A 25742-nucleotide genomic window follows, 5' to 3' on the forward strand; every position below is an offset into this window, starting at 1 on the left:
TATATACAGTCATATGAAAAAGTTTGGGCACCCCTATTAATCTTAAGCTTAATGTTTTATAAAAATTGTTTTTTTTGCAACAGCTATTTCAGTTTCAGATATCTAATAACTGCTGGACACAGTAATGTTTCTGCCTTGAAATGAGGTTTATTGTACTAACAGAAAATGTGCAATCTGCATTCAAACAAAATTTTACAGGTGCATAAGTATGGGCACCCTTATCATGTTCTTGTTTTAAATACTCCTACCTACTTTTTACTGACTTACTAAAGCACTTTTTTTGGTTTTGTAACCTCATTGAGCTTTGAACTTCATAGCTAGGTGTATGCAATCATGAGAAAATCTACTTAAAGTGGCCACTTGCAAGTTGTTCTCCTGTTTGAATCTCCTCTGAAGAGTGGCATCATGGGCTCCTCAAAACAACTGTCAAATGATCTGAAAACAAAGATTATTCAACATAGTTGTTCAGGGGAAGGATACAAAAAGCTGTCTCAGAGATTTAACCTGTCAATTTCCACTGTGAGGAACATAGTACGGAAATGGAAGAACACAGGTACAGTTCTTGTTAAGGCCAGAAGTGGCAGGCCAAGAAAAACATCAGAAAGGCAGAGAAGAAGAATGGTGAGATCAGTCAAGGACAATCCTCAGATAATCTCCAGAGAGCTGCAGCATCAACTTGCTGCAGATGGTGTCACTGTGCATCGGTCAACTATACAACGCACTGTGTTTTTTTGCCGCCATGCATAACGCCTTTTTGTATTACCAAACAACTCAATCTTGGTTTCATGAGTCCACAGGACCTTCTTCCAAAAAGAAATTGGCTTCTCTAAATGTGCTTTTGTATACCTCAGCGGACTCTGTTTGTGGCGTGCTTGCAGAAACGGCTTCTTTCGCATCACTCTCCCATACAGCTTCTCCTTGTGCAAAGTGCGTTGTATAGTTGACCGATGCACAGTGACACCATCTGCAGCAAGTTGATGCTGCAGATCTCTGGAGGTGGCCTGAGGATTGTCCTTGACTGATCTCACCATTCTTCTTCTCTGCCTTTCTGATATTTTTCTTGGCCTGCCACTTCTGGCCTTAACAAGAACTGTACCTGTGTTCTTCCATTTCCGTACTATGTTCCTCACAGTGGAAATTGACAGGTTAAACCTCTGAGACAGCTTTTTGTATCCTTCCCCTGAACAACTATGTTGAATAATCTTTGTTTTCAGATCATTTGACAGTTGTTTTGAGGAGCCCATGATGCCACTCTTCGGAGGAGATTCAAACAGGAGAACAACTTGCAAGTGGCCACTTTAAGTAGATTTTCTCATGATTGCATACACCTAGCTATGAAGTTCAAAGCTCAATGAGGTTACAAAACCAAAAAAAGTGCTTTAGTAAGTAATTTTTCATAGTTCATAACTAGAAGATTATTATCTTGTTTCTCTTAGAGCAATCAATCTTCCCTCAACTGGTTTACATGATACCAAAAACACACATAAACAAACAATAGAAACATTATTTTTTTCTTTATTTAAAAGAAAAAAACATTTTTATTATAATGTAAAAATAACAGCTGAACAAATGGAGAATTGTCATATTTTCAAGAGACATCCAATTTCTAAGCCTTTTTGTTGTAAAATCACTTACCCGAGTGTAGAAAAAATATATGAAACAATAAAAAACAACATTTTATTTTCTCAAACTTTTTCACTCACAGTTTCTATGTCCTTAAAATAGTGTACTTGTATTTGTGTCTTCGTAAATTCTTTGTACTCAATGATCAGATAAAGCAACATTCCAAATAATAAAGTTGCTAACAAAATGCATAATTTTACATAAATGCCTAAAAATGAACTGTATCCGAATGATAACACATATCCCAGGGATTTCCAAAGCAGATAATTGGCAAATGCTGCTTCTCTGTTATCTTCAAAGAGTATTCCATAAAATCCTGCACATAAAACATAGTAGATTACAATTAAATTTGACTATAGCTCAGGAAGGGGTGAACGGGAGCATATGACCTTGGTGCAATGTGTGAGAGGGAACACCATCAAGCCACTTGACTTTTGCTAGGTTATTTAGATATAAGACCAAAACATTGAACTGTGCTTCTGCCTTTTCTAAAGCTGTGGCTCTAACATGTTTACATTTGTTGTAATAATAATATTTAGTCTACCTGAATGGGTTGTGTGTCAGGTACTAATAGACTCTCTGTTAAATGTTTGCATTTGGCACTAAAATTTTCTTTGAATGGTCCCAAATTGCAAATCTTTCCTTTTTCTCTATTTCTGTTTCCCTTTGGTCATTGGGTTAGAAACAATTACTATATGCGGGATAGTGACCAAACATTGATGTGTGAACTCATTTACAATAGCAAATAGGGGAATTTATTTTACTGTGTCTCTATGCCAAAATAGTAGTTGTAAAAAGTTGCACATTTTCTCCATTTTACACCAAAATGTGCAGCTGCTTCTGTCCTTTTTTGAAAAAAATAAGTTGCTGTTTAGTTGAAAGGACATGGTCTGAAAAGTTTCCTGGAATTTACACCAGCTAGTGGCATAATTGTAGTAGAAATCTAAGCTTGGATTTGTAGCACATGGGCAGTTAAAATATACCATAACATTATTTAGAGGCCTGTGTCTATCATTAAAAGGGTTAGGCTACTTTCACACATCAGGTTCTTGCCGTCAGGCACAATCCGGTGAATTTTGAAAAAAACGGATCTGATTTTTTCTCATAGAGTTGTAATAGCACCGGATTGCGCAGGAAGGCCTAACGTTTCATCTGTTTTTTGCCGAATCCGTCAAAAATTTGTTTTCCGGCGGCCGGAGAAAACATACAGAGGAACGTTTTTTCTGTCTGGCGAAAAAACGCACAGCGACGGTTGCGGCGCTAAACTGATGAAACATGAGGTAATTCTGTTTTTTTTACATTAAGCATGCCCTGCTGCTGGATTTTCCATACTGGAGTCTCTCTCTCTCTCTCGAACAGGAAATCCAAACTCTGTCCCCAGGTTTAAAAAAAAAAACAGATCCAGCAAAAAAACTGATCCATCGCATCAATTTTTCACATTTTGTGCCGGATACGTTTTTTTTAAATTTGCCGGATTCTGCCTGACGGTAAATAACTGATGTTGGAAAGTAGCCTTAGCCACCTTATCTTTATTTCATCAAGCATTTTGCCATATATTCTTTCACGAGCAGCCATTTTGTCTACAAGAGTGCTCTGTAGGTTGCATTATTACCTGCAGGAGAACTTATAATTAGAGATGGTGTTAGGGTTGGCAGATTGCACTAAATAAATATAATAAACAAGTGCAATTGCAACCTGGGGTCCACCATGCAGAGATGTAAAACTGCAGCTAATGTGAACAATGGTGGAACATGTAGCGAGTAGTGATGAGCGAATATATGCTTCTGGTTGTTGTCATTTGGAAGACCCATTTCCGCCCAAGCTTTAACTTCCTGGCTGATGTCTTGAGATGTTGCTTCAGTTATGACACATAATCTTCTTTTCTCATGATGCCATCTATTTTGTAAAGTGCATCAGTCCCTCCTGCAGCAAAACAACCTCACAACATGATGTTGCCACTTCCGCGTTTCACAGTTGGGATGGTGTTCTTAGGCTTCCAAGCTTCTCCCTTTTTCCTCCAAATGTAAAAATAGTCATTATGCCCAAAAAGTTCAATTTTAGTTTCATGAGATCACAGGTCATGTCTCCAAACATTAAGGTCTTTGTCCTTGGGATGATATGCACATGTTGAACCAAAGCACATTCATCTCTGGGGCATAGAACTCTTCACCTTTCTGAGGGGTGTAATGGCTGGACATTCCCATCTTGTTTGTACTTGCATATAATTGTTTGTACAGATAAGTGAGGCACCTTCAGGTGTCTTGAAATTGTACCTAAGTATGAGCCAGACTTGTGCAAGTCCATAATTCTCTTGGATGATTTCTTTAGACTTTGCCATGATGCTACACAAAAAAGCAGTGCATTTCAGGTGTGCATTAAAATACATCCAACAAGTTTGTTTCTAATTAACTCAGATGTTGTAAAAAAACAGAAGATTCCAAACACATGACATCATCAAATGGGCAGTCCATAATTGTTTAAGGGCATAGTAGTCTTAGTACATGTAAACTTTTGACTTTGCAGTAAGTAATAAAAATGCCTTAAAATATTATCTTTCTCATTATTATGGCATTTGGCAAATATTAATAATTATGGTAATCCTAATTGACCAAAAATGAGAAAAGTTTATTTTAATTTCATGTCAGATATTGAGAAAAACATGTATATGTCTTTTTACATAGTGTATGTAAACTTCTATTTTCAATTGCATATAAATAACTTTCTCCAAGCATCTGTGTGTCAGATAATTAGGTGGTCTTAGTTTGTGAGTTAACCCTGTGTTGTATGGAGAGAAAAGATGATCTAAAAAAAAAGTCCTTCTGTTGTATCTAAATGAATGGATAATATGAATAGCAACTTGAATTAAAATTGAATGAAAAAGTTTTAAATATTAGAAACTGAAACACGTGATGAGACTAGTGCAATGCTAGTTAAACTGTAAAATTAAGTTGTGTCTTTTAAGACCCTGTGGTGTTCTTGTTTGCAGTTTAAAGATCGAGTAGGATTCCGTGTTTAGTATTTTTATTTTAGAATCTCTGCCTCTGGCTGGTTTAAATACCTTCTCTATTCCAATATAACTTAACTAGATATTGAACTTGTTCTACGCCCGGGTGGCGAGCATTTATATTGGTATAAGATCTCCATCCTGGTATGTGCTGCTCCCATCTTGCTCCCCCATCCTGTCATGTGCTGCTCCATCCTGCACCCCCATCCTGTCATGTGCTCCCATCCTGCGCCCCCATCTTGTCATGTGCTGCTCTCATCCTGTCATGTGGTGCTACCATCGTATGCAACCATTCTGTCTTGTGCTTTTCCCATCCCGCGCCCCCTTTTTGTCATGTGGTGCCCCCATCCTGTGCAACCATTCTGTCATGTGCTGCTCTCATCCTGTGCCCCCATTCTGTTGTAATGAGCTGCACCCATTCTGCCTGTTCCTGTTTCCATTCTGCCATATGTTGCTCCCATCTTTCTCTCTCCGGCTCTTCTGCCCGAGTGCGGCTGTGCTGAGTGCGACTGTGCTGAGTGCGGCTGTACTGCCTCAGTGCGGCTATACTGAGTGCATGTTGAACTGCCTGAGTGCGACTTTAATGCTTGAGTGTGGCTATACTGAGTGCGGCTGTACTGCCTGAGTGCAGCTATCCTGCCTGAGTGTGGCTATCCTGCCTGAGTGCGGCTGTGCTGCCTGAGTGCAGCTATATTGAGAGCGGCTGTACTGCCTGAGTGCAGCTATACTGAGTGCGCCTGGACTGCCTGAGTGCGGCTATACTGAGTGCAGCTGTACTGCCTGAGTGCGGCTATACTGAGCGCGGCTGTACTACGTGAGTGCGGCTATACTGAGCGTGGCTGTACTGCCTGAGTGCAGCTATACTGAGCGCGGCTGTACTGCCTGAGTGCGGCTATTCTGAACGGACTGTACTGCCTGACTGCCACTATACTGAGTGGCTGTACTGCCTGAATGCTGCTATACTGAGCGCGGCTGTACTGCCTGAGTGCGGCTATACTGAGCGCGGCAGTACTGCCTGAGTGCGGCTATACTGAACGCGGCCGTACTGCCTAAGTGCGGCTATACTGAGCGCGGCTGTACTGCCTGAGTGTGGCTGAGTGTGGCTGTACTGCCTGAGTGCGGCTATACTGAGCGCGGCTGTACTGCATGAGTGTGGCTATACTGAGCGCGGCTGTAATGCCTGACTGCGGCTATACTGAGTGGCTGTACTGCCTGAATGCGGCTATACTGAGCACGGCTGTACTGCTTGAGTGCGGCTATACTGAGCGCGGCTGTACTGCCTGAGTGCGGCTGAGTGTGGCTGTACTGCATGAGTGTGGCTATACTGAGCGCGGCTGTACTGCATGAGTGCGGCTATACTGAGCGTGGCCGTACTGCCTGACTGCGGTTATACTGAGTGGCTGTACTGCCTGAATGCGGCTATACTGAGCATGGCTGTACTGCCTGAATGCGGCTATACTGAGCATGGCTGTACTGCCTGAGTGCGGCTATACTGAGCGCGGCTGTACTGCCTGAGTGTGGCTATACTGAGCGCGGCCGTACTGCCTAAGTGCAGCTATACTGAGCACAGCTGTACTGCCTGAGTGTGGCTATACTGAGCGTGGCTGTACTGCATGAGTTCGACTATACTGAGCGCAGCTGTACTGCATGAGTTCGACTATACTGAGCACGGCTGTACTGCCTGAGTGCAGCTGAGTGTGTCTGTACTGTGTGAATGTGGCTGAGTGTGGCTGTACTGTGCGAGTGTGGCTGAGTGTGGCTCTACTGCGTGAGTGCGGCTGAGTGTGGCTCTACTGCGTGAGTTCAACTGAGTGTGGCTGTACTGCACGAGTGCGGCTGAGTGTGACTGTACTGTGCGAGTGTGGCTGTACTGTGTGAGTGTGGCTGAGTGTGGCTGTACTGCGTGAGTGCGGCTGAGTGTGGCTGTACTGTGTGAGTGTGGCTGTACTGCGTGAGTGTGGCTGCATGTGGCTGAACTGCGTGAGTGCGGCTGAGTGTGGCTGTACTGTGTGAGTGTGGCTGAGTGTGGCTGTACTGCATGAGTGTGGCAGTACTGTGTGGCTGTACTGTGTGAGTGCGGCTGAGTGTGGATGTACTGCGTGAGTTCGGCAGAGTGTGGCTCTACTGCGTGTGGCTGTCCTGCGTGAGTGCAGCTGAGTGTGGCTGTACTGTGTGAGTGTGGCTGAGTGTGGCTGTACTGCGTGAGTGTGGCTGTACTGTGTGGCTGTACTATGTGAATGCAGCTGAGTGTGGATGTACTGCGTGAGTTCGGCTGAGTTTGGCTCTACTGCATGAGTGCGGCTGAGTGTGGCTCTACTGTGCGAGTGTGGCTCTACTGTTCGAGTGCGGCTGAGTGTGGCTGAACTGCATGTGGTTGAACTGTGTGAGTGTGGCTGAGTGTGGCTGTACTGTGTGAGTGTGGCTGAGTGTGGCAGTACTGCGTAAGTGCGGCTGAGTGTGGCTGTACTGCATGAATGTGGCTGTACTGTGTGAGTGTGGCTGTACTGTGTGACTGCAGCTGAATGTGGCTGTACTGCGTGAGTGCGGCTGAGTGTGGCTGTACTGCCTGAGTGTGGCTGTACTGTGTGAGTGTGGCTGTACTCTGTGGCTGTTCTGTGTGAGTGCGGCTGAGTGTGGCTGTACTGTGTGAGTGTGGCTGAGTGTGGCTGTACTGTGTGAGTGTAGCTGTACTGTGTGAGTGTGGCTGTACTGTGTGAGTGTGGCTGTACTGTGTGAGTGCGGCTGAGTGTGGCTGTACTGCGTGAGTGCGGGTGAGTGTGGCTGTACTGCGTGAGTGTGGCTGTACTGTGTGAGTGTGGCTGTACTGTGTGAGTGCGGCTGAGTGTGGCTGTACTGCGTGAGTGCGGGTGAGTGTGGCTGTACTGTATGAGTGTGGCTGTACTGTGTGAGTGCGGCTGAGTGTGGCTGTACTGTGTGAGTGTGGCTGAGTGTGGCTGTACTGCGTGAGTGCGGCTGAGTGTGGCTCTACTGCTTTAGTGCAGCTGAGTGTGGCTCTACTCTGCGAGTGTGGCTGTACTGTGGGAGTGTGGCTGAGTGTGGCTGTACTGCGTGTGGCTGTACTGTGTGAGTGCGGCTGAGTGTGGCTGTACTGCGTGAGTGTGGCTGTACTGCGTGAGTGTACTGTGTGAGTGTGGCTGAGTGTGGCTGTACTGTGTGAGTGTGGCTGAGTGTGGCTGTACTGCGTGAGTGTGGGTGAGTGTGGCTGTACTCCGTGAGTGTGGCTGTACTGTGTGAGTGTGGCTGAGTGTGGCTGTACTGTGTGAGTGTGGCTGAGTGTGGCTGTACTGTGTGAGTGTGGCTGTACTGTGTGAGTGTGGCTGAGTGCGGCTGTACTGTGTGAGTGCGGCTGAGTGCGGCTGTACTGTGTGAGTGCGGCTGAGTGTGGCTGTTCTGTGTGAGTGTGGCTGTACTGTGTGAATGCGGCTGAGTGCGGCTGTACTGTGTGAGTGCGGCTGAGTGTGGCTGTTCTGTGTGAGTGTGGCTGTACTGTGTGAATGCGGCTGAGTGCGGCTGTACTGTGTGAGTGCGGCTGAGTGTGGCTGTTCTGTGTGAGTGTGGCTGTACTGTGTGAATGCGGCTGAGTGTGGTTGTACTGCATATGGCTGTACTGTGTGACTGTGGCTGTACTGTGTGAGTGTGGCTGAGTGTGGCTCTACTGCGTGAGTTTGACTGAGTGTGGCTGTACTGCGTGAGTGCGGCTGAGTGTGGCTGTACTGTGTGAGTGTGGCTGTACTGTGTAAGTGTGGCTGTACTGTGTGAGTGCGGCTGAGTGTGGCTGTACTGCGTGAGTGCAGGTGAGTGTGGCTGTACTGCCTGAGTGTGGATGTACTGTGTGAGTGTGGCTGTACTGTGTGGCTGTACTGTGTGTGTGCGGCTGAGTGTGGCTGTACTGTGTGAGTGTGGCTGAGTGTGGCTGTACTGTGTGAGTGTGGCTGTACTGTGTGGCTGTACTGTGTGAGTGCGGCTGAGTGTGGCTGTACTGCGTGAGTGCGGCTGAGTGTGGCTCTACTGCTTTAGTGCAGCTGAGTGTGGCTCTACTGTGCAAGTGTGGCTGTACTGTGTGAGTGTAGCTGTACTGTGCGAGTGTGGCTGTACTGTGTGAGTGTGGCTGTACTGTGTGAGTGCGGCTGAGTGTGGCTGTACTGCGTGTGGCTGTACTCTGTGAGTGCGGCTGAGTGTGGCTGTACTGCGTGAGTGCGGGTCAGTGTGGCTGTACTGCGTGAGTGCGGGTCAGTGTGGCTGTACTGCGTGAGTGTGGCTGTACTGTGTGAGTGTGGCTGAGTGTGGCTGTACTGTGTGAGTGCGGCTCAGTGTAGCTGTACTGCGTGAGTGCGGGTGAGTGTGGCTGTACTCCGTGAGTGTGGCTGTACTGTGTGAGTGTGACTGTACTGTGTGAGTGTGGCTGAGTGTGGCTGTACTGCGTGAGTGCGGCTGACTGTGGCTCTACTGCTTTAGTGCAGCTGAGTGTGGCTCTACTGTGCGAGTGTGGCTGTACTGTGGGAGTGTGGCTGAGTGTGGCTGTACTGCGTGTGGCTGTACTGTGTGAGTGCGGCTGAATGTGGCTGTACTGCGTGAGTGTGGCTGTACTGCGTGAGTGTACTGTGTGAGTGTGGCTGAGTGTGGCTGTACTGTCTGAGTGTGGCTGAGTGTGGCTGTACTGCGTGAGTGCGGGTGAGTGTGGCTGTACTCCGTGAGTGTGGCTGTACTGTGTGAGTGTGGCTGAGTGTGGCTGTACTGTGTGAGTGTGGCTGTACTGTGTGGCTATACTGTGTGAGTGCGGCTGAGTATGGCTGTACTGCGTGAGTGCGGCTGAGTGTGGCTCTACTGCTTTAGTGCAGCTGAGTGTGGCTCTACCATGCGAGTGTGGCTGTACTGTGCGACTGTAGCTGTACTGTGCGAGTGTAGCTGTACTGTGTGAGTGTGGCTGTACTGTGTGAGTGCGGCTGACTGTGGCTGTACTGCGTGTGGCTGTACAGTGTGAGTGCGGCTGAGTGTGGCTGTACTGTGTGGCTGTACTGTGTGAGTGCGGGTGAGTGTGGCTGTACTGCGTGAGTGTGGCTGTACTGTGTGAGTGTGGTGAGTGTGGCTGTACTGCGTGAGTGCGGGTGAGTGTGGCTGTACTGTGTGAGTGCAGCTGAGTGTGGCTGTTCTGTGTGAGTGTGGCTGTACTGTGTGAATGCGGCTGAGTGCGGCTGTACTGTGTGAGTGCGGCTGAGTGTGGCTGTTCTGTGTGAGTGTGGCTGTACTGTGTGAATGCGGCTGAGTGTGGTTGTACTGCATATGGCTGTACTGTGTGACTGTGGCTGTACTGTGTGAGTGTGGCTGAGTGTGGCTCTACTGCGTGAGTTTGACTGAGTGTGGCTGTACTGCGTGAGTGCGGCTGAGTGTGGCTGTACTGTGTGAGTGTGGCTGTACTGTGTAAGTGTGGCTGTACTGTGTGAGTGCGGCTGAGTGTGGCTGTACTGCGTGAGTGCAGGTGAGTGTGGCTGTACTGCCTGAGTGTGGATGTACTGTGTGGCTGTACTGTGTGAGTGCGGCTGAGTGTGGCTGTACTGTGTGAGTGTGGCTGAGTGTGGCTGTACTGTGTGAGTGTGGCTGTACTGTGTGGCTGTACTGTGTGAGTGCGGCTGAGTGTGGCTGTACTGCGTGAGTGCGGCTGAGTGTGGCTCTACTGCTTTAGTGCAGCTGAGTGTGGCTATACTGTGCAAGTGTGGCTGTACTGTGTGAGTGTAGCTGTACTGTGCGAGTGTGGCTGTACTGTGTGAGTGTGGCTGTACTGTGTGAGTGCGGCTGAGTGTGGCTGTACTGCGTGTGGCTGTACTCTGTGAGTGCGGCTGAGTGTGGCTGTACTGCGTGAGTGCGGGTCAGTGTGGCTGTACTGCGTGAGTGCGGGTCAGTGTGGCTGTACTGCGTGAGTGTGGCTGTACTGTGTGAGTGTGGCTGAGTGTGGCTGTACTGTGTGAGTGCGGCTCAGTGTAGCTGTACTGCGTGAGTGCGGGTGAGTGTGGCTGTACTCCGTGAGTGTGGCTGTACTGTGTGAGTGTGACTGTACTGTGTGAGTGTGGCTGAGTGTGGCTGTACTGCGTGAGTGCGGCTGAGTGTGGCTCTACTGCTTTAGTGCAGCTAAGTGTGGCTCTACTGTGCGAGTGTGGCTGTACTGTGGGAGTGTGGCTGAGTGTGGCTGTACTGCGTGTGGCTGTACTGTGTGTGTGCGGCTGAGTGTGGCTGTACTGCGTGAGTGTGGCTGTACTGCGTGAGTGTACTGTGTGAGTGTGGCTGAGTGTGCCTGTACTGTGTGAGTGTGGCTGAGTGTGGCTGTACTGCGTGAGTGCGGGTGAGTGTGGCTGTACTCCGTGAGTGTGGCTGTACTGTGTGAGTGTGGCTGAGTGTGGCTGTACTGTGTGAGTGTGGCTGAGTGTGGCTGTACTGTGTGAGTGTGGCTGTACTGTGTGAGTGTGGCTGTACTGTGTGAATGTGGCTGAGTGTGGCTGTACTGTGCGAGTGTGGCTGAGTGTGGCTCTACTGCGTGAGTGCGGCTGAGTGTGGCTCTACTGCGTGAGTTCAACTGAGTGTGGCTGTACTGCACGAGTGCGGCTGAGTGTGACTGTACTGTGCGAGTGTGGCTGTACTGTGTGAGTGTGGCTGAGTGTGGCTGTACTGCGTGAGTGCGGCTGAGTGTGGCTGTACTGTGTGAGTGTGGCTGTACTGCGTGAGTGTGGCTGCATGTGGCTGAACTGCGTGAGTGCGGCTGAGTGTGGCTGTACTGTGTGAGTGTGGCTGAGTGTGGCTGTACTGCATGAGTGTGGCAGTACTGTGTGGCTGTACTGTGTGAGTGCGGCTGAGTGTGGATGTACTGCGTGAGTTCGGCAGAGTGTGGCTCTACTGCGTGTGGCTGTCCTGCGTGAGTGCAGCTGAGTGTGGCTGTACTGTGTGAGTGTGGCTGAGTGTGGCTGTACTGCGTGAGTGTGGCTGTACTGTGTGGCTGTACTATGTGAATGCAGCTGAGTGTGGATGTACTGCGTGAGTTCGGCTGAGTTTGGCTCTACTGCATGAGTGCGGCTGAGTGTGGCTCTACTGTGTACTGTGCGAGTGTGGCTCTACTGTTCGAGTGCGGCTGAGTGTGGCTGAACTGCATGTGGTTGAACTGTGTGAGTGTGGCTGAGTGTGGCTGTACTGTGTGAGTGTGGCTGAGTGTGGCAGTACTGCGTAAGTGCGGCTGAGTGTGGCTGTACTGCATGAATGTGGCTGTACTGTGTGAGTGTGGCTGTACTGTGTGACTGCAGCTGAATGTGGCTGTACTGCGTGAGTGCGGCTGAGTGTGGCTGTACTGCCTGAGTGTGGCTGTACTGTGTGAGTGTGGCTGTACTCTGTGGCTGTTCTGTGTGAGTGCGGCTGAGTGTGGCTGTACTGTGTGAGTGTGGCTGAGTGTGGCTGTACTGTGTGAGTGTAGCTGTACTGTGTGAGTGTGGCTGTACTGTGTGAGTGTGGCTGTACTGTGTGAGTGCGGCTGAGTGTGGCTGTACTGCGTGAGTGCGGGTGAGTGTGGCTGTACTGCGTGAGTGTGGCTGTACTGTGTGAGTGTGGCTGTACTGTGTGAGTGCGGCTGAGTGTGGCTGTACTGCGTGAGTGCGGGTGAGTGTGGCTGTACTGTATGAGTGTGGCTGTACTGTGTGAGTGCGGCTGAGTGTGGCTGTACTGTGTGAGTGTGGCTGAGTGTGGCTGTACTGCGTGAGTGCGGCTGAGTGTGGCTCTACTGCTTTAGTGCAGCTGAGTGTGGCTCTACTCTGCGAGTGTGGCTGTACTGTGGGAGTGTGGCTGAGTGTGGCTGTACTGCGTGTGGCTGTACTGTGTGAGTGCGGCTGAGTGTGGCTGTACTGCGTGAGTGTGGCTGTACTGCGTGAGTGTACTGTGTGAGTGTGGCTGAGTGTGGCTGTACTGTGTGAGTGTGGCTGAGTGTGGCTGTACTGCGTGAGTGTGGGTGAGTGTGGCTGTACTCCGTGAGTGTGGCTGTACTGTGTGAGTGTGGCTGAGTGTGGCTGTACTGTGTGAGTGTGGCTGAGTGTGGCTGTACTGTGTGAGTGTGGCTGTACTGTGTGAGTGTGGCTGAGTGCGGCTGTACTGTGTGAGTGCGGCTGAGTGCGGCTGTACTGTGTGAGTGCGGCTGAGTGTGGCTGTTCTGTGTGAGTGTGGCTGTACTGTGTGAATGCGGCTGAGTGCGGCTGTACTGTGTGAGTGCGGCTGAGTGTGGCTGTTCTGTGTGAGTGTGGCTGTACTGTGTGAATGCGGCTGAGTGCGGCTGTACTGTGTGAGTGCGGCTGAGTGTGGCTGTTCTGTGTGAGTGTGGCTGTACTGTGTGAATGCGGCTGAGTGTGGTTGTACTGCATATGGCTGTACTGTGTGACTGTGGCTGTACTGTGTGAGTGTGGCTGAGTGTGGCTCTACTGCGTGAGTTTGACTGAGTGTGGCTGTACTGCGTGAGTGCGGCTGAGTGTGGCTGTACTGTGTGAGTGTGGCTGTACTGTGTAAGTGTGGCTGTACTGTGTGAGTGCGGCTGAGTGTGGCTGTACTGCGTGAGTGCAGGTGAGTGTGGCTGTACTGCCTGAGTGTGGATGTACTGTGTGAGTGTGGCTGTACTGTGTGGCTGTACTGTGTGTGTGCGGCTGAGTGTGGCTGTACTGTGTGAGTGTGGCTGAGTGTGGCTGTACTGTGTGAGTGTGGCTGTACTGTGTGGCTGTACTGTGTGAGTGCGGCTGAGTGTGGCTGTACTGCGTGAGTGCGGCTGAGTGTGGCTCTACTGCTTTAGTGCAGCTGAGTGTGGCTCTACTGTGCAAGTGTGGCTGTACTGTGTGAGTGTAGCTGTACTGTGCGAGTGTGGCTGTACTGTGTGAGTGTGGCTGTACTGTGTGAGTGCGGCTGAGTGTGGCTGTACTGCGTGTGGCTGTACTCTGTGAGTGCGGCTGAGTGTGGCTGTACTGCGTGAGTGCGGGTCAGTGTGGCTGTACTGCGTGAGTGCGGGTCAGTGTGGCTGTACTGCGTGAGTGTGGCTGTACTGTGTGAGTGTGGCTGAGTGTGGCTGTACTGTGTGAGTGCGGCTCAGTGTAGCTGTACTGCGTGAGTGCGGGTGAGTGTGGCTGTACTCCGTGAGTGTGGCTGTACTGTGTGAGTGTGACTGTACTGTGTGAGTGTGGCTGAGTGTGGCTGTACTGCGTGAGTGCGGCTGACTGTGGCTCTACTGCTTTAGTGCAGCTGAGTGTGGCTCTACTGTGCGAGTGTGGCTGTACTGTGGGAGTGTGGCTGAGTGTGGCTGTACTGCGTGTGGCTGTACTGTGTGAGTGCGGCTGAATGTGGCTGTACTGCGTGAGTGTGGCTGTACTGCGTGAGTGTACTGTGTGAGTGTGGCTGAGTGTGGCTGTACTGTCTGAGTGTGGCTGAGTGTGGCTGTACTGCGTGAGTGCGGGTGAGTGTGGCTGTACTCCGTGAGTGTGGCTGTACTGTGTGAGTGTGGCTGAGTGTGGCTGTACTGTGTGAGTGTGGCTGTACTGTGTGGCTATACTGTGTGAGTGCGGCTGAGTATGGCTGTACTGCGTGAGTGCGGCTGAGTGTGGCTCTACTGCTTTAGTGCAGCTGAGTGTGGCTCTACCATGCGAGTGTGGCTGTACTGTGCGACTGTAGCTGTACTGTGCGAGTGTAGCTGTACTGTGTGAGTGTGGCTGTACTGTGTGAGTGCGGCTGACTGTGGCTGTACTGCGTGTGGCTGTACAGTGTGAGTGCGGCTGAGTGTGGCTGTACTGTGTGGCTGTACTGTGTGAGTGCGGGTGAGTGTGGCTGTACTGCGTGAGTGTGGCTGTACTGTGTGAGTGTGGTGAGTGTGGCTGTACTGCGTGAGTGCGGGTGAGTGTGGCTGTACTGTGTGAGTGCAGCTGAGTGTGGCTGTTCTGTGTGAGTGTGGCTGTACTGTGTGAATGCGGCTGAGTGCGGCTGTACTGTGTGAGTGCGGCTGAGTGTGGCTGTTCTGTGTGAGTGTGGCTGTACTGTGTGAATGCGGCTGAGTGTGGTTGTACTGCATATGGCTGTACTGTGTGACTGTGGCTGTACTGTGTGAGTGTGGCTGAGTGTGGCTCTACTGCGTGAGTTTGACTGAGTGTGGCTGTACTGCGTGAGTGCGGCTGAGTGTGGCTGTACTGTGTGAGTGTGGCTGTACTGTGTAAGTGTGGCTGTACTGTGTGAGTGCGGCTGAGTGTGGCTGTACTGCGTGAGTGCAGGTGAGTGTGGCTGTACTGCCTGAGTGTGGATGTACTGTGTGGCTGTACTGTGTGAGTGCGGCTGAGTGTGGCTGTACTGTGTGAGTGTGGCTGAGTGTGGCTGTACTGTGTGAGTGTGGCTGTACTGTGTGGCTGTACTGTGTGAGTGCGGCTGAGTGTGGCTGTACTGCGTGAGTGCGGCTGAGTGTGGCTCTACTGCTTTAGTGCAGCTGAGTGTGGCTATACTGTGCAAGTGTGGCTGTACTGTGTGAGTGTAGCTGTACTGTGCGAGTGTGGCTGTACTGTGTGAGTGTGGCTGTACTGTGTGAGTGCGGCTGAGTGTGGCTGTACTGCGTGTGGCTGTACTCTGTGAGTGCGGCTGAGTGTGGCTGTACTGCGTGAGTGCGGGTCAGTGTGGCTGTACTGCGTGAGTGCGGGTCAGTGTGGCTGTACTGCGTGAGTGTGGCTGTACTGTGTGAGTGTGGCTGAGTGTGGCTGTACTGTGTGAGTGCGGCTCAGTGTAGCTGTACTGCGTGAGTGCGGGTGAGTGTGGCTGTACTCCGTGAGTGTGGCTGTACTGTGTGAGTGTGACTGTACTGTGTGAGTGTGGCTGAGTGTGGCTGTACTGCGTGAGTGCGGCTGAGTGTGGCTCTACTGCTTTAGTGCAGCTAAGTGTGGCTCTACTGTGCGAGTGTGGCTGTACTGTGGGAGTGTGGCTGAGTGTGGCTGTACTGCGTGTGGCTGTACTGTGTGTGTGCGGCTGAGTGTGGCTGTACTGCGTGAGTGTGGCTGTACTGCGTGAGTGTACTGTGTGAGTGTGGCTGAGTGTGGCTGTACTGTGTGAGTGTGGCTGAGTGTGGCTGTACTGCGTGAGTGCGGGTGAGTGTGGCTGTACTCCGTGAGTGTGGCTGTACTGTGTGAGTGTGGCTGAGTGTGGCTGTACTGTGTGAGTGTGGCTGAGTGTGGCTGTACTGTGTGAGTGTGGCTGTACTGTGTGGCTATACTCTGTGAGTGCGGCTGAGTATGGCTGTACTGCGTGAGTGCGGCTGAGTGTGGCTCTACTGCTTTAGTGCAGCTGAGTGTGGCTCTACCATGCGAGTGTGGCTGTACTGTGCGACTGTAGCTGTACTGTGCGAGTGTAGCTGTACTGTGTGAGTGTGGCTGTACTGTGTGAGTGCGGCTGACTATGGCTGTACTGCGTGTGGCTGTACAGTGTGAGTGCGGCTGAGTGTGGCTGTTCTGTGTGGCTGTACTGTGTGAGTGCGGGTGAGTGTGGCTGTACTGCGTGAGTGTGGCTGTACTGTGTGAGTGTGGTGAGTGTGGCTGTACTGCGTGAGTGCGGGTGAGTGTGGCTGTACTCCATGAGTTTGGCTGTACTGTGTGAGTGCGGCTGTACTGTGTGAGTGTGGCTGAGTGCGGCTGTACTGTGTGAGTGCGGCTGAGTGCGGCTGTACTGTGTGAGTGCGGCTGAGTGCGGCTGTACTGTGTGAGTGCGGCTGAGTGTGGCTGTTCTGTGTGAGTGTGGCTGTACTGTGTGAATGCGGCTTAGTGTGGTTGTACTGCATATGGCTGTACTGTGTGACTGTGGCTGTACTGTGTGAGTGTGGCTGAGTGTGTGTTGTGAATTTGCTTTTTGGCTCCCTCTAGTGGTTACTAGTGATTTGACTCTGGGTATGTCAGTCATCCCTTGTATGCTCACCTGGGCCGTTAGTTCAGGGGTGTTGCTATATAAGCTCCCTGGACCTTCAGTTCAATGCCTGGCAACGTTGTAATCAGAGCTAATCTGTTGTGCTCTTGTCTACTGATCCTGGTTCCTGCTAGATTAAGCTAAGTCTGCTTTCTTGCTTTTTGCTATTTGTTTTTGTTTGCATTTTTGTCCAGCTTGTACATAATCTGTATCCTAACCTTGCTGGAAGCTCTAGGGAGGCTGGAGTTCTCCCCTCGGGCCGTTAGACGGTTCGGGGGTTCTTGAATTTCCAGTGTGGAATTTTGATAGGGTTTTTGTTGACCATATAAGTTATCTTACTACATTCTGCTATTAGTAAGTGGGCCTCTCTTTGCTAAACCTAGTTCATCTCTGTGTTTGTCATTTCCTCTTACCTCACCGTTATTATTTGTCTGGGGCTTGTATCCAACTTTTGGGGTCTATTATCTGGAGGCAAGAGAGGTCTTTGTTTTCCTCTTCTAGGGGTAGTTAGTCCTCTGGCTGGCGCGAGACATCTAGCGACCAACGTAGGCATGTTCCCCGGCTACTTCTAGTGTTGGCGTTAGGAGTAGATATATGGTCAACCCAGTTACCACTGCCCTATGAGCTGGATTTTTGTACTTCGCAGACTTACCTATTTCTCTGAGACCCTCGCCATTGGGGTCATAACAGTTTGCCAGGCCAGTATTAAATGTTAAATGCATTGCAGAAGCGGGATTATAAGAAAGAAAATTCTGAGTTTTTTTTTTCTTTTTCTCATTTTTTTTTTTCTTTTCCCCTTTACCTCTGAGTGGCTTGTGTTTGCTGCAGACATGAATGTCCAGACCTTGATTACAGGTGTGGACCAGCTTACTGCTCGTGTGCAGGGCATACAAGATTATGTTATCAGAAATCCTATGTCAGAACCTAAGATACCGATTCCTGAACTGTTTTCCGGAGACCGATTTAAATTTAGAAATTTCAGGAATAATTGTAAATTGTTTTTGTCCCTGAGACCCTGTTCATCTGGAGACTCCGCTCAGCAAGTGAAAATTGTTATTTCTTTTTTACGGGGCGACCCTCAGGATTGGGCCTTCTCGCTGGCGCCAGGAGATCCGGCATTGGCTGATATTGATGCGTTTTTTCTGGCGCTCGGTTTGCTTTATGAGGAACCCAATCTTGAGATTCAGGCAGAAAAAGCCTTGCTGGCTATGTCTCAGGGCCAGGACGAGGCTGAAGTGTATTGCCAAAAATTTTGGAAATGGTCCGTGCTGACCCAGTGGAACGAGTGTGCATTGGCTGCAAATTTCAGAAATGGCCTTTCTGAAGCCATTAAGAATGTGATGGTGGGTTTTCCCATTCCCACAGGTCTGAATGATTCCATGGCCCTGGCAATTCAAATCGACCGGCGGTTGCGGGAGCGCAAAACCGCAAATTCCCTCATGGTGTTGTCTGAACAGGCACCTGATTTAATGCAATGTGATAGAATCCTGACTAGAAATGAGCGGAAAATTCATAGACGCCAGAATGGCTTGTGTTACTACTGTGGTGATTCTACACATGTTATCTCAGCATGCTCTAAACGTCTTACTAGGGTTGTTAGTCCTGTCGCCATTGGTAATTTGCAACCTAAATTTATTCTATCTGTAACTTTGATTTGCTCACTGTCATCATATCCTGTCATGGCGTTTGTAGACTCAGGTGCTGCCCTGAGTCTAATGGATCTGTCATTTGCCAAGCGTTGCGGTTTTGTTCTGGAGCCATTAGAAAATCCTATCCCTCTTAGGGGTATTGATGCTACGCCTTTGGCAAAAAATAAACCGCAGTTTTGGACACAGGTTACCATGTGCATGACTCCCGAACATCGGGAGGTGATACGTTTTCTTGTTCTGCATAAGATGCATGATTTGGTTGTTTTGGGTTTACCATGGTTACAGACCCATAATCCAGTCTTGGACTGGAAGGCAATGTCGGTGTCAAGTTGGGGCTGCCATGGAATTCATGGAGATTCCCTGCCCTTGTCTATTGCTTCTTCTACGCCTTCGGAAGTTCCGGCGTATTTGTCTGATTATCAGGATGTCTTCAGCGAGTCTAAGTCCAGTGCACTGCCTCCTCATAGGGAATGTGACTGTGCAATAGATTTGATTCCTGGCAGTAAGTTTCCTAAGGGGAGACTGTTTAATTTGTCGGTACCTGAACATACCGCGATGCGTTCATATATCAAGGAGTCTCTTGAGAAGGGGCATATCCGTCCTTCTTCTTCCCCTCTTGGTGCGGGATTCTTTTTTGTGGCCAAAAAGGACGGATCTTTGAGGCCTTGTATTGACTATCGGCTTTTAAACAAGATCACTGTCAAATTTCAGTATCCTTTGCCGCTGTTGTCAGACTTGTTTGCCCGGATTAAAGGTGCCAAGTGGTTCACCAAGATAGACCTTCGTGGTGCGTACAACCTTGTGCGCATTAAGCAAGGCGATGAATGGAAAACCGCATTCAATACGCCCGAAGGTCATTTTGAGTACCTGGTGATGCCATTTGGGCTCTCTAATGCACCTTCAGTTTTTCAGTCCTTCATGCATGACATTTTCCGGAAGTATCTGGATAAATTTTTGATTGTTTATCTGGATGATATTCTGTTTTTTTCTGATGATTGGGACTCGCATGTGGAGCAGGTCAGGATGGTTTTTAAGATTTTGCGTGAAAATTCTTTGTTTGTTAAAGGCTCAAAGTGTCTCTTTGGTGTACAGAGGGTTCCCTTTTTGGGGTTCATTTTTTCCCCTTCTGCTGTGGAGATGGACCCAGTCAAGGTCCGAGCTATTCATGATTGGACTCAACCCTCGTCAGTTAAGAGTCTTCAGAAGTTCTTGGGTTTTGCTAACTTCTACCGTCGTTTTATCGCAAATTTTTCTAGCGTTGTTAAACCATTGACGGATATGACCAAGAAAGGCTCTGATGTAGCTAACTGGGCTCCTGCTGCCGTGGAGGCTTTCCAGGAGTTGAAACGCCGGTTTACTTCGGCGCCTGTTTTGTGCCAGCCTGATGTCTCACTGCCCTTTCAGGTTGAGGTGGATGCTTCGGAGATTGGGGCAGGGGCCGTTTTGTCTCAGAGAGGTCCTGGTTGCTCTACTATGAGACCTTGTGCCTTTTTCTCTAGGAAGTTTTCGCCTGCAGAGCGAAATTATGATGTGGGCAATCGGGAGTTGTTGGCCATGAAGTGGGCATTTGAGGAGTGGCGTCATTGGCTCGAGGGTGCTAAGCATCGTGTGGTGGTCTTGACTGATCACAAAAATCTGATGTATCTCGAGTCTGCTAAACGCCTGAATCCTAGACAGGCCCGCTGGTCATTGTTTTTCTCCCGTTTTGACTTTGTGGTCTCGTATTTACCAGGTTCTAAGAATGTGAAGGCCGATGCTCTGTCTAGGAGCTTTGTGCCTGATGCTCCTGGAGTCGCTGAACCTGTGGGTATTCTTAAGGAAGGAGTTATCTTGTCAGCTATTTCTCCTGATCTGCGGCGTGTGTTGCAGAGATTTCAGGCTGGTAGGCCTGACTCTTGTCCATCTGACAGATTGTTTGTGCCTGCTAAATGGACCAGCAGAGTCATTTCCGAGGTTCATTCCTCAGTGTTGGCAGGGCACCCGGGAATTTTTGGCACCAGAGATCTGGTGGCCAGGTCCTTTTGGTGGCCTTCCTTGTCAAGGGATGTGCGGTCATTTGTGCAGTCCTGTGGAACTTGTGCTCGAGCTAAGCCTTGCTGTTCTCGTGCCAGCGGGTTGCTCTTGCCCTTGCCTGTCCCGAAGAGACCTTGGACACACATCTCTATGGATTTCATTTCTGATCTTCCGGTGTCTCAGGGCATGTCTGTCATCTGGGTGATATGTGATCGTTTTTCCAAGATGGTCCATTTGGTTCCTTTACCTAAGCTGCCCTCCTCTTCTGATCTGGTTCCTGTGTTCTTCCAGAACGTGGTTCGTTTGCACGGCATTCCTGAGAATATTGTGTCGGACAGAGGATCCCAGTTTGTTTCCAGGTTCTGGTGATCCTTTTGTGGTAGGATGGGCATTGATTTGTCGTTTTTATCCGCTTTTCATCCCCAGACTAACGGACAAACGGAGCGAACTAATCAGACTCTGGAGGCTTATTTGAGGTGTTTTGTCTCTTCTGATCAGGATGATTGGGTGACCTTCTTGCCGTTGGCTGAATTTGCCCTTAATAATCGGGCTAGTTCCGCCACCTTGGTTTCGCCATTTTTCTGCAACTCTGGTTTCCATCCTCGTTTTTCCTCGGGACATGTGGAGCCTTCTGACTGTCCTGGGGTGGATTCTGTGGTGGATAGGTTGCAGCGGATCTGGAGTCATGTGGTGGACAACTTGAAGTTGTCACAGGAGAAGGCTCAGCGTTTTGCCAACCGCCGCCGCGGTGTGGGTCCCCGACTTCGCGTTGGGGATTTGGTATGGCTGTCTTCTCGATTTGTTCCTATGAAGGTCTCCTCTCCCAAATTTAAGCCTCGCTTCATTGGTCCTTACAGGATATTGGAAATCCTTAATCCTGTATCCTTTCGCCTGGATCTTCCTGTGTCGTTTGCCATTCACAACGTATTTCATAGGTCCTTGTTGCGGCGGTACGTTGTGCCTGTGGTCCCTTCTGCGGAGCCTCCTGCTCCGGTGTTGGTTGAGGGCGAGTTGGAGTACGTGGTGGAGAAGATCTTAGATTCTCGTCTCTCCAGGCGGAGGCTTCAGTACCTGGTCAAGTGGAAGGGCTATGGTCAGGAGGATAATTCCTGGGTGGTCGCCTCTGATGTGCATGCGGCCGATTTGGTTCGTGCCTTTCACGCCGCTCATCCTGATCGCCCTGGTGGTCTTGGTGAGGGTTCGGTGACCCCTCACTAAGGGGGGGGTACTGTTGTGAATTTGCTTTTTGGCTCCCTCTAGTGGTTACTAGTGATTTGACTCTGGGTATGTCAGTCATCCCTTGTATGCTCACCTGGGCCGTTAGTTCAGGGGTGTTGCTATATAAGCTCCCTGGACCTTCAGTTCAATGCCTGGCAACGTTGTAATCAGAGCTAATCTGTTGTGCTCTTGTCTACTGATCCTGGTTCCTGCTAGATTAAGCTAAGTCTGCTTTCTTGCTTTTTGCTATTTGTTTTTGTTTGCATTTTTGTCCAGCTTGTACATAATCTGTATCCTAACCTTGCTGGAAGCTCTAGGGAGGCTGGAGTTCTCCCCTCGGGCCGTTAGACGGTTCGGGGGTTCTTGAATTTCCAGTGTGGAATTTTGATAGGGTTTTTGTTGACCATATAAGTTCTCTTACTACATTCTGCTATTAGTAAGTGGGCCTCTCTTTGCTAAACCTAGTTCATCTCTGTGTTTGTCATTTCCTCTTACCTCACCGTTATTATTTGTGGGGGGCTTGTATCCAACTTTTGGGGTCTATTATCTGGAGGCAAGAGAGGTCTTTGTTTTCCTCTTCTAGGGGTAGTTAGTCCTCCGGCTGGCGCGAGACATCTAGCGACCAACGTAGGCATGTTCCCCGGCTACTTCTAGTGTTGGCGTTAGGAGTAGATATATGGTCAACCCAGTTACCACTGCCCTATGAGCTGGATTTTTGTACTTCGCAGACTTACTTGTTCCTCTGAGACCCTCGCCATTGGGGTCATAACAGTGTGGCTCTACTGCGTGAGTTTGATCTGAGTGTGGCTGTACTGCGTGAGTGCGGCTGAGTGTGGCTGTACTGTGTGAGTGTGGCTGTACTGTGTAAGTGTGGCTGTACTGTGTGAGTGCGGCTGAGTGTGGCTGTACTGCGTGAGTGCAGGTGAGTGTGGCTGTACTGCCTGAGTGTGGATGTACTGTGTGAGTGCGGCTGTACTGTGTGAGTGCGGCTGAGTGTGGCTGTACTGTGTGAGTGTGGCTGAGTGTGGCTGTACTGTGTGAGTGTGGCTGTACTGTGTGGCTGTACTGTGTGAGTGCGGCTGAGTGTGGCTGTACTGCGTGAGTGCGGCTGAGTGTGGCTCTACTGCTTTAGTGCAGCTGAGTGTGGCTCTACTGTGCAAGTGTGGCTGTACTGTGTGAGTGTAGCTGTACTGTGCGAGTGTGGCTGTACTGTGTGAGTGTGGCTGTACTGTGTGAGTGTGGCTGAGTGTGGCTGTACTGCGTGAGTGCGAGCCAGTGTGGCTGTACTGCGTGAGTGCGAGCCAGTGTGGCTGTACTGCATGAGTGCGGGTCAGTGTGGCTGTACTGCGTGAGTGTGGCTGTACTGTGTGAGTGTGGCTGAGTGTGGCTGTACTGTGTGAGTGCGGCTCAGTGTGGCTGTACTGCGTGAGTGTGGCTGTACTGTGTGAGTGTGACTGTACTGTGTGAGTGTGGCTGAGTGTGGCTGTACTGTGTGTGTGCGGCTGAGTGCGGCTGTACTGTGTGAGTGCGGCTGAGTGTGGCTGTACTGTGTGAGTGTGGCTGTACTGTGTGAATGCGGCTGAGTGTGGTTGTACTGCGTATGGCTGAAGTGTGTGAGTGTGCCTGTATTGTGTGAGTGTGGCTGAGTGTGGATCTACTGCGTGAGTTCGACTGATTGTGGCTGTACTGCGTGAGTGTGGCTGTACTGTGTGAGTGTGGCTGAGTATGGCTGTAATGTGTGAGTGCGGCTGAGTGTGGCTGTACTGCATGAGTGCGGGTGAGTGTGGCTGTACTGCGTGAGTGTGGCTGTACTGTGTGAGTATGGCTCTACTGTGTGAGTGTGGCTGAGTGTGGCTGAAATGCGTGTGGCTGTACTGTGTGAGTGTGGCTGAGTGTGGCTGTACTGTGTGAGTGCAGCTGAGTGTGGCTGTACTGCGTGAGTGTGGGTGAGTGTGGCTGTACTGTGTGAGTGCGGCTGAGTGTGGCTGTACTGCGTGAGTGCAGGTGAGTGTGGCTGTACTGTGTGAGTGTGGCTGTACTGTGTGAGTACGGCTGAGTGTGGCTGTACTGCGTGTGGCTGTACTGTGTGAGTGTGGCTGAGTGCGGCTGTATTGTGTGAGTGCGGCTGAATGTGGCTGGACTGCGTGAGTGCAGGTGAGTGTGGCTGTACTGTGTGAGCGTGGCTGTACTGTGTGAGTGCGGCTGAGCGTGGCTGTACTGCATGTGGCTGTACAGTGTGAGTGTGGCTGAGTGTGGCTGTACTGTGTGAGTGCGGCTGAGTGTGGCTGTACTGCGTGAGTATGGGTGAGTGTGGCTGTACTGCGTGAGTGCGGGTGAGTGTGGCTGTACTGTGTGAGTGTGGCTGAGTGTGGCTGTACTGTGTGAGTGTGGCTGTACTGTGTGAGTACGGCTGAGTGTGGCTGTACTGCGTGTGCCTGTACAGTGTGAGTGTGGCTGAGTGTGGCTGTACTGTGTGAATGCGGCTGAGTGTGGCTGTACTGCGTGAGTATGGGTGAGTGTGGCTGTACTGTGTGAGTGCGGGTGAGTGTGGCTGTATTGCGTGAGTGTGGGTGAGTGTGGCTGTACTGTGTGAGTGTGGCTGTACTGTGTGAGTACGGCTGAGTGTGGCTGTACTGCGTGAGTGTGGGTGAGTGTGGCTGTACTGTGTGAGTGTGGCTGAGTGTGGCTGTACTGTGTGAGTGTGGCTGTACTGTGTGAGTACGGCTGAGTGTGGCTGTACTGCGTGTGCCTGTACAGTGTGAGTGTGGCTGAGTGTGGCTGTACTGTGTGAGTGCGGCTGAGTGTGGCTGTACTGCGTGAGTATGGGTGAGTGTGGCTGTACTGTGTGAGTGCGGGTGAGTGTGGCTGTATTGCGTGAGTGTGGGTGAGTGTGGCTGTACTGTGTGAGTGTGGCTGTACTGTGTGAGTGTGGCTGAGTGTGGCTGTACTGTGGGAGTGTGGGTGAGTGTGGCTGTACTGTGTGAGTGTGGCTGTACTGTGTGAGTACGGCTGAGTGTGGCTGTACTGCGTGTGGCTATACTGTGTGAGTGTGGCTGAGTGCGGCTGTACTGTGTGAGTGCGGCTGAATGTGGCTGGACTGCGTGAGTGTGGGTGAGTGTGGCTGTACTGTGTGAGCGTGGCTGTACTGTGTGAGTGCGGCTGAGCGTGGCTGTACTGCATGTGGCTGTACAGTGTGAGTGTGGCTGAGTGTGGCTGTACTGTGTGAGTGCGGCTGAGTGTGGCTGTACAGTGTGAGTATGGGTGAGTGTGGCTGTACTGCGTGAGTGCGGGTGAGTGTGGCTGTACTGCGTGAGTGCGGGTGAGTGTGGCTGTACTGCGTGAGTGTGGGTGTGTGTGGCTGTACTGTGTGAGTGTGGCTGTACTGCGTGAGTGTGGCTGTACTTACTGCCTGAGTGTGGTCTGGCTATAATGGATACAGCACCCCTGCAGCCAGCACAGCGAGGGCTGACTCCGCCCACTTGCGTCACTGGTCACATGCTGGTGACATCATTCAAGGTCCTGGAGCTCCGCTGGGCTCTACATCTACCCTGATCGGAGCTGCAGAGCATGGAGCCCCCATGGCTGCTATATTATGGGGGATACACGGGTGTGTGGAGCTCCCATGGCCAGTATATTGGGGGGGATAAGTAAGTTCGGCTGCGTGACTCTGGTCCAGACGGCGCAGGCACGGTGCGTCGTGCTTGCGAAGTCTATAAAGGCTTTGGACAGAGTGACGCTCCCACCGTTATATTAAAGACTAGATGGCAGCCCGATTCTAAAGAATCGGGAGTCTAGAATCCATATATACTTTATTTATTCAAATGTAAGAATAATACAATTAATAAATAATAGTAAGAAAGAACAAAAAATGGCTGCACTCACCAGCTCTTGACAATTCTTGACAGTACGGCACATTTCTGATTGGTCGCTCGCGGCAGGCGGCAACCAATCAGAAAAGTGCCGCGCACCACGAAGGCATATATCTTTGTCCACCCTGAGCGGGTGTAGGACGCTGGTGACGTCACTTATCTCCGGACATTATCTCCGGACAAAGCCACGGAAGTTGGCACAAATTGCCGGAAGTAGTATTCTAGGCAATTATATATTAGATTTTAATGTTATCAGTGTTTACCTTTGAACGTTTATATTGTATTGTCCTGTCACCAGCCATGTGTACGATTATCGGCCAAAAGCCTCTCTGGAACCAATAATCACCCCATGTAAAGGTATCTTTATAAGTTAAAGATTCAGAATACTATGACTTTTATCATATCCTGAACAGTCAA

General features: G+C 50.2%; 1 protein-coding gene across 1 annotated transcript in view; it reads right to left on the reverse strand.

The window, feature by feature from the left end:
• Nucleotides 1-1497: 1497 nt before the first annotated feature.
• The window catches only part of LOC143786372 (protein unc-93 homolog A-like), a 270274-nt gene continuing 246029 nt past the window's right edge, over nt 1498-25742 (reverse strand). Inside the window, exon 9 of the mRNA XM_077275711.1 lies at nt 1498-1939. Within this exon, the coding sequence (XP_077131826.1) occupies nt 1686-1939 (254 nt within the window). The 3' untranslated portion in view covers nt 1498-1685. The remainder of the gene's footprint in view (nt 1940-25742) is intronic.

The sequence above is a fragment of the Ranitomeya variabilis genome, chromosome 7 (assembly GCF_051348905.1).
Source record: "Ranitomeya variabilis isolate aRanVar5 chromosome 7, aRanVar5.hap1, whole genome shotgun sequence".
NCBI lineage: Eukaryota > Metazoa > Chordata > Amphibia > Anura > Dendrobatidae > Ranitomeya > Ranitomeya variabilis.